Here is a 15,528-nt window from a genome sequence, read left to right as displayed (position 1 = left end):
ATTTTATGTCTTAAAATTTTTAGTAAATAGTATTTTATCATAGATGTATCATTTAATTATTAGAGTATTGGCTGTTTGGTTTCCAGTTTTCCCCTATTATGTATAATATTACAATTAACATTTTTATGCATAGAGCTTTATTCACATACCTACTTCCTTAGAATAGATTCCTAAAAGTAGAATTTCTGAGTCAACAAATGTGAACATTTTCAAAGTTCTTGATACATGTTGCTTAATTGTCATACCCCTTCCTCGTCAGCCCTTTATGAGCATGCCCATTTATTTCACTGCATGCTCACCAGCAGACCGATGCTGGTGTTCCCTTTTTGTCTCTGAATAAGTATCCACCTTCCATCCTTTTATTCTAGTTTTATTGAGATGTAATTGACATATCGCACTGACATATTTTGGTCTTTAGTTTTTTAATTTATTCTAATTTGACAAGCAAAAGAACCTGGTATCTCAAGTTGGTTCTTTTTAAAGTTTCAAAGCTGATGTCGTCGTTGTTGTTGTTGTTGTAATGAGTGTCTTTCAAACCGTCTCAGGGAAAGATGTGGATAGAAGCTGTTTGTGCAGCCAGATGTCTGTATTGAAAGATAACATGTTCAGATTTAACTGGAATAATCAGCATAATGGGAATAAGATTAAATGTAACCAATAACATGAATTTCCTAATAGGTTTTCCTTTGTGGTGGTTTCAGATTGAGAAACTGGATGCCCGAGGGATCCAGCTTGCTGCCCTCTTCATGAGTGGGGTGGACACAGCTCTGTTTGCTAATGATGCCTGTGGCCAGCCAGTCCCCTGGGAGCACTGCTGCCCCTGGATTTACTTCGATGGCAAGCTGTTCCAGAGCAAGCTCATTAAAGCGGGCCGAGAGCGAGTGTCCCTGGTGGAGCTCTGTGATGGCCAGGTACCAGCATTGCGGGCAGCTGCTGAGAACCTTCGCTGATCTGCTGTGGGGATGAATGGGTGGGGTAGGAGCAGCGCAGAGACATGGGGAGGGAGGTAGCAGAAGTGGCAGAATGTGTCTGACCTTGACCTAACTTGGTCAGTGTTAGTCCCAAAGGCCCAGAGTCTGATGTGCATGTTACGGAATCATATGCTGGAAAGCTTTTTTCTTATGAATTTCACATTTTCATATTACTTTTTTTACTCTGAGTATTTTTCCTCATGGAATCCTCAGATATACTATGTCTTTCCTGCAATTCTTAGAACGTCATCTTCCTTATTATTTACAAAAACTAAGTCACTTCTGCAAGTGATAATATTTTTGTAAAGGAACTATGTTTAGAAATAGAAGAGGGTAATGAAGCAATTAACAGAGTAGAAGAAGGGGATTTTTTTTGCAGTGAAATTTTGGGAAAGGTGAGAGGCAGGGAAAGGAACCCTTAATTGCTCCTGTATCCATTCAGGGGTGGGGGGGCCTGAGCTCAAGGACTAGAGCAGGGGTCAGCAAAGTACCCCAAATTCCAAAATTGAGGTTTTTAGTTTCATAAAGTTTTATTGGAGCACATCCATGTTCATTCATTTATGGCGGAGTAGAATGGTTGTAAGAGACCATGTGGCCCACAGAGCCTCAAATATTTACCATGGGGCCCTTTTCAGAGCAACTTCATCAAGCTCTGGGCTAGAGGCATGGACTTATCCTCGACAGGTCAGGGTCTCTGATCCTGGGGATGGAGGAGAAGGTTGAAAGGCTTTGTTTTGTATATGTCAGGGTTTGGTTCTCTCTTTTACCTAATTCTGTTACCTCCCGTTTGCCCTGTAATGGACCATCAGCGAATACTTATTATCATATTTGTCTGTTTGTCTTTCTTGTCCTAGTCAATGTGCCTCACAAGTCCTCAACCAGAACTAGTATGATGGCAGTGCAGTGTCATATGAAAAGTGGGGGCTTAGGTGCCAGACAGGCTTTTCTGAGTGTGTCGCCTTGGCCATTTTACTCCAGGCCTTGATTCCCTTGATGGGAACAAACTTATGAGACTGTACCTAGAATGCCCAATAAATACTGTATTTGAAACAGAGAAGTTCAAAGAATGGCAGCTGCTATTATTATTCTGTTCCTCATTTGAAGGCTGAGTTGGCAACCAAAGTGGAAAAGATGAGACAGAGTATCCTTGAAGGAGTCAACATGAACTATCCACCGCCTTCTGCTCTACTTCCGTCACCTGCTTTTGTGCCTCCCATGATGCCGCCTCTCTATCCTGTTTCATTTTATCCCCGAGCCATGGGCTCAATGCCACCTCCCCCTCATGGAAGGAGCCGGGGGTTTGCAGGTCAGTACCTAAGAATGAGGCATTTGACATCCTCAACCTATTTCACAATAGCCAATCTAGTAATTATCGCCAGTTACAGAATTAGCAGTGCCACATACATCTTATTCATTTAACATCTGTGCTGTGTTGTGGTCGTTTGAAGAGGAGCTTACTGAGATAGAGGGCTGTAACCCAGCCGGTATGGCTCAGTGGTTGAGCATTGACCGATGAACCAGGAGGTCACGGTTCGATTCCCAGTCAGGGCACATGCCTGGGTTGCAGACTTGATTCCCAATAGGGGGCATGCAGGAAGCCTCCAATCAATTATTTCCTCTCATCATTGATGTTTCTATACCTCTCTACCTCTCCCTTCCTTTCTGAAATAAATAAAAATATATATATATTTTAAAAAGATAGAGCATATGTATAAAAAGGAGAGCAACAATAAAAAGGAGAGAGAGAGAGGGCTGTAGCTTGGGGAGCAAGTCCCCTGACTTCCCAGACCACTCTCCATAGAGGTGGTTGATCCCAAAGAATTTGACTCTCACCAACCAAACTCCTGAAGTAACTGGTGCAGAAACCAGGAGCCACTTAATTACCTTTGAGAACTATAATTCATATGAGTGGGATCTTCATGGTTGCTGGTTTGATCTCTCAGTCCTCATTAGGCAGATATACAAGGTGCTTACAGGTAGAGCAGTGACAAGTAAGTGACCAGTGTCGGCAGATGACCGTAGCATGATGTACCCATTTCCACTCGGGGTGGGGGGGTGGGGGGAGATCTGATACATTTCCAGAAGCACAGAGCGAAGTAATTTACTGACCATGCCCTCCCGGTTAGAAGTTTAATGGGGAAAACACACACCCACACCCACAAACATGTATAAATTATTAAATTATGCTGACACCTGAGCTGCAGCTTAATGATGAATAGACTGTCATGCTTAGGTAGCTCAGAAAGCTGATCCTGATCATGTAAACAACCTGTCCCCTGGTAAAACAGGATATTTTAATGGGGACATTTTAACATGAAATATGGAGATTCTATGATCAGGTGGGAAGTCATTGCTGTGGTTGAAGGTATTTGTTGTCTGTTGCTCGTTATTTTAAAAGTAAAGCTGGAGCCTGGCCAGTGTGGCTCAGTGGTTGAACATCGACCTATGAACCAGGAGGTCATGGTTCAGTTTCCTGTCAGGGCACATGCCCGGGTTGTGGGCTCCATCCCCAGTAGGGGACGTGCAGGAGACAGCCAATCAATGATTCTCTCTCATCATTGATGTTTCTATCTCTCTCTCCCTCTTCCTTCCTTTCTGAAATCATTAAATATATAGTAAAAATAAAACTTTAAGTTGAAATTTGTGTTAAATTGAGGGTCACAGAATTCAGTATGGATGTTTAGCTTAAGGCTCTGCTTAGATGAGCAGTGTGATATCTGCTGTGGTAACTAACTCCCTGTTCAGTGAGGTAGTGATCAAATCTTAGAAACAGGGAGGCACCCATTCGTTTCATCCTTTGAAGGTGACACTATGGCTCTAATCTCTCTCATTCTTTGCTTGTTGATCAGAAGACAGAGTTAAGGCCGGCTTCTCAGGAGGTCCGCGCCATTGCCCCAGGTTACAGCGATGCTTAGTCTCCAGTCACGAGTGGTTCATGAGGAGCCTCCTGTCTCCTGAAGGGCCACAAGATCCCCCAAATGCAAGTTTTCCTGCCCTCTTAGGACTAGCTAGCACCCTAGTCCCTTAGAATTCCACTTTTATGTAAATGAAGGGCTCTTTACTAATGACCTGCTAAATGAGAGAAGGGTTTTTAATATTTGGGTTTTATCCATGAATTAAACTTTTAAAAAATATATTTTGTAATTTCAGAGGGAGAGAGAGATAGAAACATCAATGATGAGAGAGAATCATTGGTTGGCTGCCTCCTGCATGCCCCCTACTGGGTATTGAGCCTGCAACCCGGGCATGTGCACTGACTAGAATTGAACTGTGACCTCCTGGTTCATAAGTAGACACTCAGCCACTGAGCCATACTGGCTAGGCTCAATGAACTAAAATTTAAGTTTTACTAAAACTCTATTTTATGAATGATTCCTTTAGTGCCAAATTACAAAGTTCTGTGCCAGTAGGCTCCCACAACATGGAGTTGGAATTTCCTGTTTTAAGAAGATATGCTATCTTGTCTTGAATTTGTCCTGGTTTTCAACTGTTGCTATTCTTGCTTTTTAGTGATAAATTATTGTTAGTTTAGTTTCATTATTTTCAGCTTCATTTGGTTGCTTGGCTAATCCTTTAGGGAATAATGATACATATTTAAATCAAAAGTGGTTTTGGCCTATAATTCTCCTATAATTAGATTCTAAGACATTCATTCCCTCAATAAATATTGAATGCTTGCTATTTGCCAGGCTCTGTAGTTGAGAAAAAATGAATCATCCACAGCCCACTTGCTAAAGTGGATGTGTACAGATCTTCAACCCTCTGTCCCTAAATTTGCTTCCACCAGGATCCTTTGTTGTTATCATGGAGTCTTTATCATAGAGAAATGGAAATAAGCCAAGTAGGTGGGCTGTAGGATCTTTTGTTACATGTCTTATCTAAGCTACCTTCTACTTATCGCTCCTTACTGCATTCTTCCTCTCTCTAGGTCTCCATCCAATCCCACCCCAAGGAGGAAAACTGGAGATTGCTGGCATGGTTGTGGGCCAATGGGCTGGCAGCAGACCCTCCAGGGGCCGAGGCTTTGGCATGCAAGTTGTTTCTGTTGGTGGACCAGGAAAGGGGTATGTATTCGAATAGGTTGGTATGAGCTAGTGTCAATCAGGGGACCCTTAGGGAAATGCCCAGCTATTGAATCGTTCTAATAAGGTAAGGGGCATTAAGTACCTTTCCATTTTTAAAGCCAGCTTTCAGTTTAGTTCAGAAAACATAGACTAAATGCCCTGCCTTAATGAAAACTTTTTGCCCCTAGAGGAGGACATGGGACACAGAATAATTTGGTATAACAGAGAAATGAAAGCGATAGAGATTTACAGTGAGAGCACAGAGGAGGGGCATCTAACTTATGAGGGTCAAACTTCTGAGAGGAAATGAGTTGTCGATAAGTAAAAATGGGGGTATGGGCTTTCTATGTTTCTCATGATCACTTTCCCCCCACTTTCTAAAGGCATGGAAAAGAACAGACTGGTAGAGGATTCAAAGGATCTAAAAAAGGAAATAAACAAGTAAGTACCTTTTTGAGATTACTTTGCTCCTGTTTGATACCCCTTACCTTTTCAGCGAAATTGCAAGAGATCAGAAACCTGGGACCTTTCACAGCTTCTCCTGGCATTTGATGGCATTCCCTTGCTCTCTAGCTGTCTAGTGAGCGTTAACTGCCCAGGCTGATTCCACAGGGCTGCAGGGTGTCATCCTTTTCACTGAGCGAGGCCACAAGACAAAAACCAGGTGTATTCTCCCGAAGACCTCTAGGTGCCATAATATGTGCTACCAGAGTGAAGTTAACATTCGGATTGCTAGCAATGTGCCTGAGCTCCTCGAAGGCTACAAGGGATGCTTAGAAAACTGGACTTTGGCCTTTGCTGAATATGTGAGGGGAGGAGCTGAAACCATTCTGCTGATTCTTTTTTATTTTTTTACAATATACTTTTTATTGATTTCAGAGAGGAAGGGAGAGGGAAAGAGAGAGAGAGAAATATCAGTGATGAGAGGAAACGATGGATCGGCTGCCTCCTGCACGCCCCACACGGGATGGAGCCTGCAACCTGGGCATGTGCCCTGACCGGGAATTGAACCGTGGCCTCCTGGTTCATAGGTCGATCCTCAACCACTGAGCCAAGCCAGTCGGGCTGCTGATTCTTTTTTTAAAATATATTTTTATTGATTTCAGAGAGGAAGGGAGAGGGAGAGAGAGGTAGAAACATCAGTGGTGAGAGGGAATCATTGATTGGCCCCCTCCTGCACGCCCCCTACTGGGGATCGAGCCCACAACCCAGGCATGTGCCCTGGCCAGGAATTGAATCCCAACCTCCTGGTTCATAGGTCGACGCTCAACCACTGAGCCACAAGGGCTGGGCAGCAGCTCCCATTTCTTGAGTGCATACTTCCTACCACACCCTCTACTAAGCATTTTACATGCAGTCTCTAATCCTCACAAGGGTCACTGACTAAACCATACTGCAAGGCCACTTTATTGCCAGTTCTCAATCTCAAATGAGCTCTCCGTTATACAGCCAACCCTCACTGTATCCATATTCACCCCCATTGTCTGATGTTTTCTCAAAGAATACAGATTTTCTTTAATGTTACTTTGAGCCAAAAATGGAACGAGAATGGTAAGCCTCCCCCGCCCCAACACACACATACACACAAAGCATTTTGTAATGCACTCCAAAGCCAGAGAGCCATAACTTTGGGATATTTCCAAAGTTTCTCAACTTTTTCCAGAGGCTGTTCCGTAAAGTAAAAGGGATTACACCTACAAGGAAAACTGGTCACTAGGATAGGCTCCCATAAGGTAATACAGCCTTGGGGAACTGGCTATGGTTCAGGATCTGATCATTAGGTATATAGTCTGAAAAACCTATTTTTGCTACAATAACAGTGAGTCCATCTCTCAGTGGTTCACTCACATTAATGAGGATCACAGAAATAATATGTGGGCCCTGGACGGCATGGCTCCATGGTTGAGCATCAGCCCATGAACCAAGAGGTCACTAGTTCGATTCCCTGTCAGGGCACATGCCTGGGTTGCGGGCTTGATTCCCAGTAGGGGGCGTGCAGGAGGCAGTGGATCAATGATTCTCTCTCATTGATGTTTCTATCTCTCTCTCCCTCTTTCTCTAAAATAAAATTTTAAAATACTTTTAAAAAGAAGTTTGCTTGAGGACCTGAAATCAGAACAATAAAAGTAGCTGGCATTTAATGAGTTCTCACAGTGCCAGCTACCACATCTCTAAGTACTTTACAATGAGTGCTTCATTGAACCCTTGCAGAAACCTATCAAATAGATACTATTATTCTGTTTCACACATGAGAAAACGGGGAAAACAAGGGGTGCTAGGTCACACTAAGTTTCTCTTGACTAAGATTGCTGGGGGCACTGTTATCTACTCCAGTAGTAGCCTGGTCCAGGAAGCCTTCTTACTGACCTTGTTTTTAGGTGAGGCATCTTCCCTGGCAGAGCTGCTGCTGCTTGCCTTGCTACCTCTCCTTTTTCTGTTCGGTCACCCTTTCTACAGAGGGTTATGTAATTTATTGTTCCAGCTTATTAAATCTGCTTACATTATAGACCTGTCTTCTTGAGAGTATTCCTAGGCCACTGGAGTTTTGTGTGTTTTCAAATTCTTAAGTCACTTACTTGTAATGGTTTGCTTTCTTTGTTGGCTCCCACGGGTGGTTAATTCCATTCATTGTGTGGATTTTTTACTACAGTGGAACCTTGGTTCTCGAACTTAATTTGTTCCGGAAGGCTGTTTGAGAAGCGATTTGTTTGAAAACCGAATCATTTTTCCCATTAGAAATAATGTAAAATGAATTAATCCATTCCAGACCCTCAAATGATTCCATTTTACTCTTTCTTACATACAGTGCATGCCTAATGTACTGTTTAATCAATAAATAAACAGTTCTTAACTTTATCAAACCACCCCCTACTAGCCTTAAAGGAATCACTTTTAGCATTTGGTCCAGGGATGTCTTCCAGGTCAGCATGCAGCATCTTTGCTTGTTCACATATCACTGCCTCCCAAGTGCTGTCCCCGGCTAACTGCTTTTCCTTTATCCAAATCAACAACAGTTTTCCTACCTCTTCCATTGCCTGTCATCAGTTTCTTTCACATCCTTAGCAACATTGGCACTCTTGATGGCCACTTTATGTTTTAAAATTGTGCAAATCCTTGGTGCTGATTTTGGCAGAAACAAAAAAGCATACTCCTTGTTTGTTGCCTGAGAGATGCTTTTTGTCATGCTGAGCTATCAGCTTAAAAGGGTTGTCAATTTGAAACTGAAGTTTTGTTCCACAGCTGAGACATTTTTTCTGTAAACAATGTGATCGAGAACCGAATTGTTCAAGATGGGAGACGGTCAAGAACCAGGGTTTAACTGTAGTTTCATCTTTTTTTCCAGGTTCTTGAGCAATAATTCACAGTAGCCCCCATGTTGTATAGGCTTTGGAGCCAAATGATCTAGCTTTGAATCTGACTCTGCCACTTACCAGTTCTGTGACCTTGGACAAGTTATTTAACCTCTCTGTGCCTTAGTTTTCTCAACTGTGAAATGGAGAAATTGTTATCTACCTCAGAGAGTTGTTATGAGTGTTAAATGAGATGATATATATAAAGTGTTTAGCCCTGACCGGTTTGGCTCAGTGGATAGAGCGTCGGCCTGCGGACTGAAGGGTCCCAGGTTCGATTCCGGTCAAGGGCATGTACCTTGGTAACAGGCACATCCCCAGTGGGGAGTGTGCAGGGGGCAGCTGAATCGATGTTTCTCTCTCATCGATGTTTCTAACTCTCTATCCCTCTCCCTTCCTCTCTGTAAAAAATCAATAAAATATATTTTAAAAATAAATAAATAAAGTGTTTAGCGCAGAGCCTGGAACATGGGAAGTACTCAATAAAAATTACTAGTCATTATTTCTATCTAACCACTAATTCAACAGGAATTAGATTTCTACTGTGTATTGTATCCTAGTGGAAAGAACACTCTTGGATGCAAGTCTAGGCATCCCAAGTGATCTTGGGCAAGTCATTTTACTTTTTCAGCTTCATTGGTCTTATATGTAAAATGAACAGAGCATCTGACATGCCCAACCACTTAGTAATTAAGTTATTATTTCCTAATAACATTCATTGAGAGCCAGCACTGCACTGCAAGGTAATGCAATTCATGTCATTAGCATTTCAGTAACAGTCACATTCCTGGAATTAGAAGAAAAACCAGTGATGTCTTTAGTTATGAAAGAGTCTGAGGAATATTGCACATAGATCTCATGGATTGTTTTCCTTTCCTTTTATTTACATGTCCAGCTGTCAGCATGGACAGCATCTCAAGGCAGTTAGAATAGACTTGCAGTGGTTCTCAAGCTTCTGGCCCTTTAAATACAGTTCCTCATGTTGTGACCCAACCATAAAATTATTTTCGTTGCTACTTCATAACTGTAATGTTGCTACTGTTATGAATCGTCATGTCAATATCTGATATGTAGGATGGTCTTAGGCGACCCCTGTGGAAGGGGCGTTCCACCGCCAAAGGGGTCTCGACCCAAGGGTTGAGAACCTGGGCCCACAACTTTCTTTTTTTAAAAAATATATTTTATTGATTTTCGTACAGGGAGGAAGGGAGAGGGATAGAGAGTTAGAAACATCGATGAGAGAGAAACATCAATCAGCTGCCTCCTGCACGCCCCCTACTGGGGATGTGCCCGCAACCAAGGTACATGCCCTTGACTGGAATCAAACCCGGGACCCCTCAGTCCACAGGCTGACGCTCTATCCACTGAGCCAAACCGGTTAGGGCACAACTTTCTTTTTTTAAAATATATTTTTATTGATTTCAGAGAGGAAGGGAGAGGAAGAGAGAGAAACATCAATGATGATAATCATCGATTGGCTACCTCCTGCACACCCCCTACAGGGGATTAAACCCGCCACCCAGGCATATGCTCTGAGTGGGAATCGAACTGTGATCTCCTGGTTCATAGGTCGATGCTCAACCACTGAGGCACGTCAGCCTGGCCTGATCCCACCACTTTCTAACTCTATCTGGGTGTCCTTGAGCAAGTTACATTACTCTCTCTGAGCCACAGCTTCCTCATCTCTAAGTGAGACATGATAATATCTATCATTTATTGTCCCCATTAGTGTCAGAATGGTAGTTGTGTCATTATTATGTGCTGTCATTGCCATTGGATTTTAGTCAGATCCATGTGTTGTCACCCTAAGTTCTCAGGACAGTAGCAGAGTGCGTTAGATGTTACGCTTTGGGCTCTGTGGTGTTTCGGATGAACTGAAGCAGCGTTGAGTTCCTTATGAGTATGCTCGGGAAGGGTCAGCCAGTCTGGGATTGCCATTTCCACTGAGCATCTCTGTTGTTGATACAGGGCACTTCAGATGGAGTCTTTAAATCCCTGGAGCCTCCTCAAAGTCTGCCCCGCTCACAGGTAAATGGAAACAATGGCGCATTGACCAAGGAGGAGAAGAGCGATCGCCATCTTCCAGCTCCATCACAGTGTGCCTTATCCAGCGAGAACAGCGTGTGCGACAACGAGAGCCGCTACTTCCCCGTGAAGAACGGCGAGCAGAGCCTCCTGGGAGAGCAAAGCCTCCTGGGAGAGCAAAGCCTGGGAACTGTGGCACGACAGAAAGAGGAGTGACAAGCTACAGATGGCTTTACCAGATCAGGAAGAGGGGAAAACATATACTTGTCTGATTTTAGGCCCACGTTAGAGGAGCACCTCAATGCTTACCCTAGATTTACCCAGGACTTTGTGGCAATGTCCTATTGTATCCATCCTTCTCCCTGCCCGGTCTTTTTCTGGGCCTCCAGACCTAGCGGTCTGCTCCTGGGGAAGGTCTGGTCAAAAATGAATGGCAACAGGACTGGCTCCTATTGTCAGCTTTAATACAAAATGCCAGTATTCTCTTGACCTCTCCTGGGAGCCTAGTAAAGTAGTGACCGTCAGAAATTAATGTCATCACATAAGGCCCTATGTAGGAAAGTTCCAGCTTTGGTTTGCTGAGTCTTCAACATGACACTCATCTATGAAACCCACGGGGTGGTAGGGACAGCTGCCTATATGGCTTCCTAACTTCCTGTTTGCTCTCTGAAGTAGTGGGGCCTTTGTATGTAACTAGTATCCACCCCCTTACTCTTTTTTCCCACTCACCAACCCCAGGTTCTTATATGATTGCCTCTAGTGCTGGCCTGACAATCAGATAAGTAGATGTTTTCAGGGAAGTGAGGTAGTGTTGGCTATTTTATTTTATTTTATGTTTTATTTTATTTTGTATACTTTTGAAAAACACAAAAACTACCAATGGCCTTTGTACTGGGGGATTCAAGTGAGTCAGAAAAGTACTGGGCAGATTTTTCCTGCCTGTGAACTAATGCGTTCTTTGTAAAATAGAAGATGTGGTGCAGTCCACCCACTCCCTGCTGCCCACACCCTGAAGGGGTGGGAATCAGTGTAATGAAACTGAGTACGAAAGGGAACTCAGAAGACTGTGTCTGTGTGTGTGTGCGCACGCGCGCGTGTATGTGTGAGTGCATGTGCGCCTTGTGTATGGGTGTGTGTGGATGTACATATGAATATGTGTATCTATATGCATACACATACCCTTTATATAAAGAGACAGATCTATTTATCTATACGTATTTTATATATAAGTATATGTATATGTGTGTGCATATATCTGTATATCTATTGATCTGTCTATGTAAATAGACAGATCAATCTATTGATCTGTCTATGTAAATAGACAGATCAATAGATATAGAGATATGTGTATGCATGCATACATACATGGTGATGTCCCAGAGGATTTACTGAATTTCCCAGAAATGCTTCCACTGCTATGGAGTGGTGGGTTTCAAAAGACCACACTTGAAAATCCTTACTAAGTCACAGCCCATCACAATTATAAGGAGATGGGCTTTTCTCTAAAGCAGACAAAAAGTACTTTCCGGAGATTGCCTGTTCAGAACAACAAATAGTTGGGTTGTCACAAGCTTAATCTTGAACCTAGCCCTCACATCCCATATGGTGAAAACAGGAGGTTGGAATAGGATTGGGAAGATTCGGGCATTTCCTTATGTGAAGGAGCAGCCTGGATTGGAGACCAAGAGGGGGTGGGAGGTGATGACCAGAGCTTGCAGCCAATTTAGAGGAAGTCTCATCTGGAACTCCACTATCAAACTGGCCTCAGGCTAGAATCAATTGCCAGGACTACCTGAGGGAGAGAGGACTGGCATTGGAAAGGTGGTATAGGAAAGTGTGAGGAAATTGACAATTTGATTTTACATGCCTAGATTATTTCATTCGTTCATTGATATTTTGACTGTGGGATCTTTTCATTTGCTTTGCAAGGAAGACTTCAGAGGACTCTGGCCTGGGCCTTTAGGAAGGAGTATTCTGGAAAAGGTTGCCAGCCCTGCGCAAGGCCAGAATCTACCCAGGACAAAGGCTGTTCCTCCTTGTCAGAGATACCCTTGAGACAACCTTGCACTTCCAGTTTCCCTCCTCAGCAGCCTGAGTCTGAGGGATGGGAACGTGGCTTGCTACAGATTAGCGTTCTGTCTTCATTCAAGAATTGAGGCCTTCAGCCTCACACACCTCCTTTTGGGCTTTGTGATATTCTTGCCCAAGAAGTACTATTTCTACAGGAATTCACCTGACTAGACTTCGATCAGGGTTCTCTCTCTTTTTGAAAAACCCCATGCACTTTAACCCACTGCAGGTCCTTGGTGATTTTTTTCCCAGACAACCAGAAGGCTATTTGCTCACTGCCCACTTACAATTGGTGTATCATGAGAGATTGAAGTCCGTTTCAGACTGTTTAATCCTAGTCTGGCCCAATTTAAGAGAACCTACAATCTGCAGGGGGAGGGAGCCCTAAAATGCCTCTCCCCCTGCCCAGACACTTCTGACATAAACCAAAGCAGGATGACAAGAGTGCACACCAAGCCAGATTTAACCAGGAACAAGTCGTACAAAAAACACCCTCTTTGGAATCAGCTCCCCTAATTTGGTGCCCCCTCTTCTCCTGGACCTGCCTAACCTGTAACAACATCGTGAAGGTTGGGACTTCTACATCCAGCAGGAGAGGGATTTAGTAGTGAATGGCTTGGAAATTTCTTTCTGGAGCCACAGGGGGAGGTATCCTTAGGAGCTCGGGAAGTAACCAGAGTCACTGAGCTGTGTTAAATTAAATCTGTCTAGATCTCCATTATCTAATAGGAAGTATTTGGAGTTACATGGAAAGGTATTTTCTTCTGTTGCTGTTTCTGCTCATCTTGAACCTATTTGATACAATCAAACGACAGTATTGTAAACTCTTACAGCATGAAGGACATTTCTTATTTTGTAGGCATTCACTGTGAGAATTGCTGCTTTGACGGGTGATTCCAGTTTGCCAAAAGGCTTGCTTTTCTCCCTTCCACAGACCTCTTCTTTCTCCTAGGCTGGCCCAGGGTGAAGCAAGTGGCTCAATTCCAACCTTGATTTTTATTTACATTCAGCGTTTGGGGTTTGGAAGGTTACAAAAAAAAGAACTATAAAGAGTCATATTCATATGTTTTCATTTATCTGCCAAAATACACAATTTGGAAGCCAGAAAGACTAAGGTTCATTACTGGGAGATGAACTTTTTTTCTAATTGGAGGACAAATTGGAGAAGGCAGATTTGATCTTTGCCGTGAGTACCACTTTAAGAGACGGTCATCCTTCATTTGAGGTTCCTTTTTTGACGATAATGTGGCTTAAACAGTCATAAAGGAACCCCCAGGAATGACCCCTTTACCTTTATAGGGCCACAAGCAAAAGCCCCCTGGTTAGTTATAGACACTGATCCCCAAGAACTTGCAGTTCTGATTTCTGCAGGTGAGCCTTGGGGTCAACCTATGACTCCCACCCTTACTGAGTGGCCAGTCTGGTCTAGACCAGGTCTGACAAACTTCTGCTCACTTGCATCATTTCATTCTGAGCCAGTAGAACTTGGGGTAGACTCTAAAGCCCAAGAAATGGCACTTGCTTTAGCTAGTGACATTTTATTTTTGTCTCCATCTTGATTTTCTGGCATTGTTGGCCAAGTCACACTAACTTTTTTTGATCACTGTGGAAAAAACAGCCAGACAAGGCATTAGGGAGGATGATTAAGGTAGGGGGAGGGGAGCAGTGTTTATGTAGGCTAGAAAGAATGTGGAAGTCACTGGTTCTAGTGATCCAGTCCATGGGACCCACAGAAGGCTCCTTTAAGACCCCCTCCTTTGAAATGACAATACAAGTAGACCACAGTTTAAAGTAGTTAGTATAATCCTACTAAGGTTTAATCATTGTACTTGTTCACTTCCTGATGCATATTTGCTAAATATGCTTGGGGTTTGGGGGCGGGGGGTAAGTTTTCACTGTTCCATTGTGTGTCGCCCTATATTTTCCTCCCTCTCGTGACTTTGGCATTTTCTTGGATTCGGCTTTCCAATTCTCTCTTTCCTTGGCTTATTGCAGTAGTCTGCTGGTGCAGGTAGAGCTCAGTGTACCTATTCCCCCGTTACTGATTATTATCTTCAGTATTGCCACAGGTTGTTTTGATGTTCTAAGAAGATAACTTCATTTTTTACAAAAGCATTTTTCCCAAGTTAAAAGCAAAATAAAATTCCCCTCGTGCTAGGGTGCCCATTGCAGCTTCTGACGTTGCCATTGTATTTCTATTGATGTTCTTTTTGTCCGTGTTGGTAGTAACTAATGACTAGTGAATTTTCATGTAAATGAAGCAAATTAAACACTTCAGATTTTCTCTCAATAAACCCTGCCAAATCTGATGACTTCGTTTTAGTTACTTCCCAGAAGATACCTCCCCTCCTATCTTTTATTTTATTCTGTTCTATTTTTAGAATAACATACTTGGTAAAAAAAACAAACAAACAAAAACCGTAACCACAAGGAGCCAATGTGTTTTTTTGTGTGTGTGCTCCCTGATAAATGATGTTATTGACAAAAGTAAGAAATTCTTTCATTGTTTTTTTCCTGTGTTAATATCTCTTCTCCTGTGCTCTTGACAGTGTGATTAGTGGATGGATAATATGTATTTCTCTTTCCCACTTCCAGATTCCAAATTCCCTGCCTTTTTGGCCCACCTCACCACAAAAGCTCCATAGTTTATTAATGTAAGTTCGAATGGATGCTTCTTAGGGGAAACTGGAGGAGGTAATGGAAGTGTTTCAGAAAGGAATGAAAATGTCTCAGGAGTTGTTCTGTGATGGAAATTGGTCTGTTGTTCTGTTAATTGCGATGGAAAGAAACTTACAGTGCTTAATAAAAGTTTATTCTTTTAGTAAAAAATTGTTAAATAATTTTGGCTGTGTGAAGTTTCTTTTTTTCTCCCACTACTGGATCCTTTTCTGCAAATGGAGGATATACTTGTCTCAATGCAGAAGCGGTGCTCAGAGATTTGGAGCCTATTTGTAGTTGAATATCAGGGCAACCGAACCAGTAGAGAATCATCAAAAGGGAAGGCATATTTTGCTTCCTGCTAAACTTATTTATTTGCCTGGCCGGTGT

General features: G+C 42.8%; 1 protein-coding gene across 5 annotated transcripts in view; it reads left to right on the top strand.

Moving 5' to 3' along the window:
• Window positions 1-15,320, top strand: part of FAM120C (family with sequence similarity 120C) — a 62,702-nt gene extending 47,382 nt beyond the window's left edge. The window contains exons 12-16 of one of the 5 annotated variants that reach the window (XM_023760008.1): window positions 702-911; window positions 2,076-2,277; window positions 4,900-5,035; window positions 5,419-5,476; window positions 15,076-15,320. In XM_023760008.1, coding sequence (XP_023615776.1) covers window positions 702-911; window positions 2,076-2,277; window positions 4,900-5,035; window positions 5,419-5,476; window positions 15,076-15,138 — 669 coding nt within the window. In that variant the 3' untranslated portion in view covers window positions 15,139-15,320. Of the gene's footprint in view, window positions 1-701; window positions 912-2,075; window positions 2,278-4,899; window positions 5,036-5,418; window positions 5,477-10,353 lie in introns of all 5 variants that reach the window. The other 4 variants (XM_006096136.3, XM_023760010.1, XM_023760009.1 and 1 more) reach the window with 4 other exon arrangements.
• The last annotated feature ends 208 nt before the right edge of the window (window positions 15,321-15,528 follow it).

Source organism: Myotis lucifugus, unplaced genomic scaffold (genome assembly GCF_000147115.1).
Source record: "Myotis lucifugus unplaced genomic scaffold, Myoluc2.0 scaffold_169, whole genome shotgun sequence".
Lineage (NCBI taxonomy): Eukaryota > Metazoa > Chordata > Mammalia > Chiroptera > Vespertilionidae > Myotis > Myotis lucifugus.
This window is presented reverse-complemented; position numbering and strand designations above follow the sequence as displayed.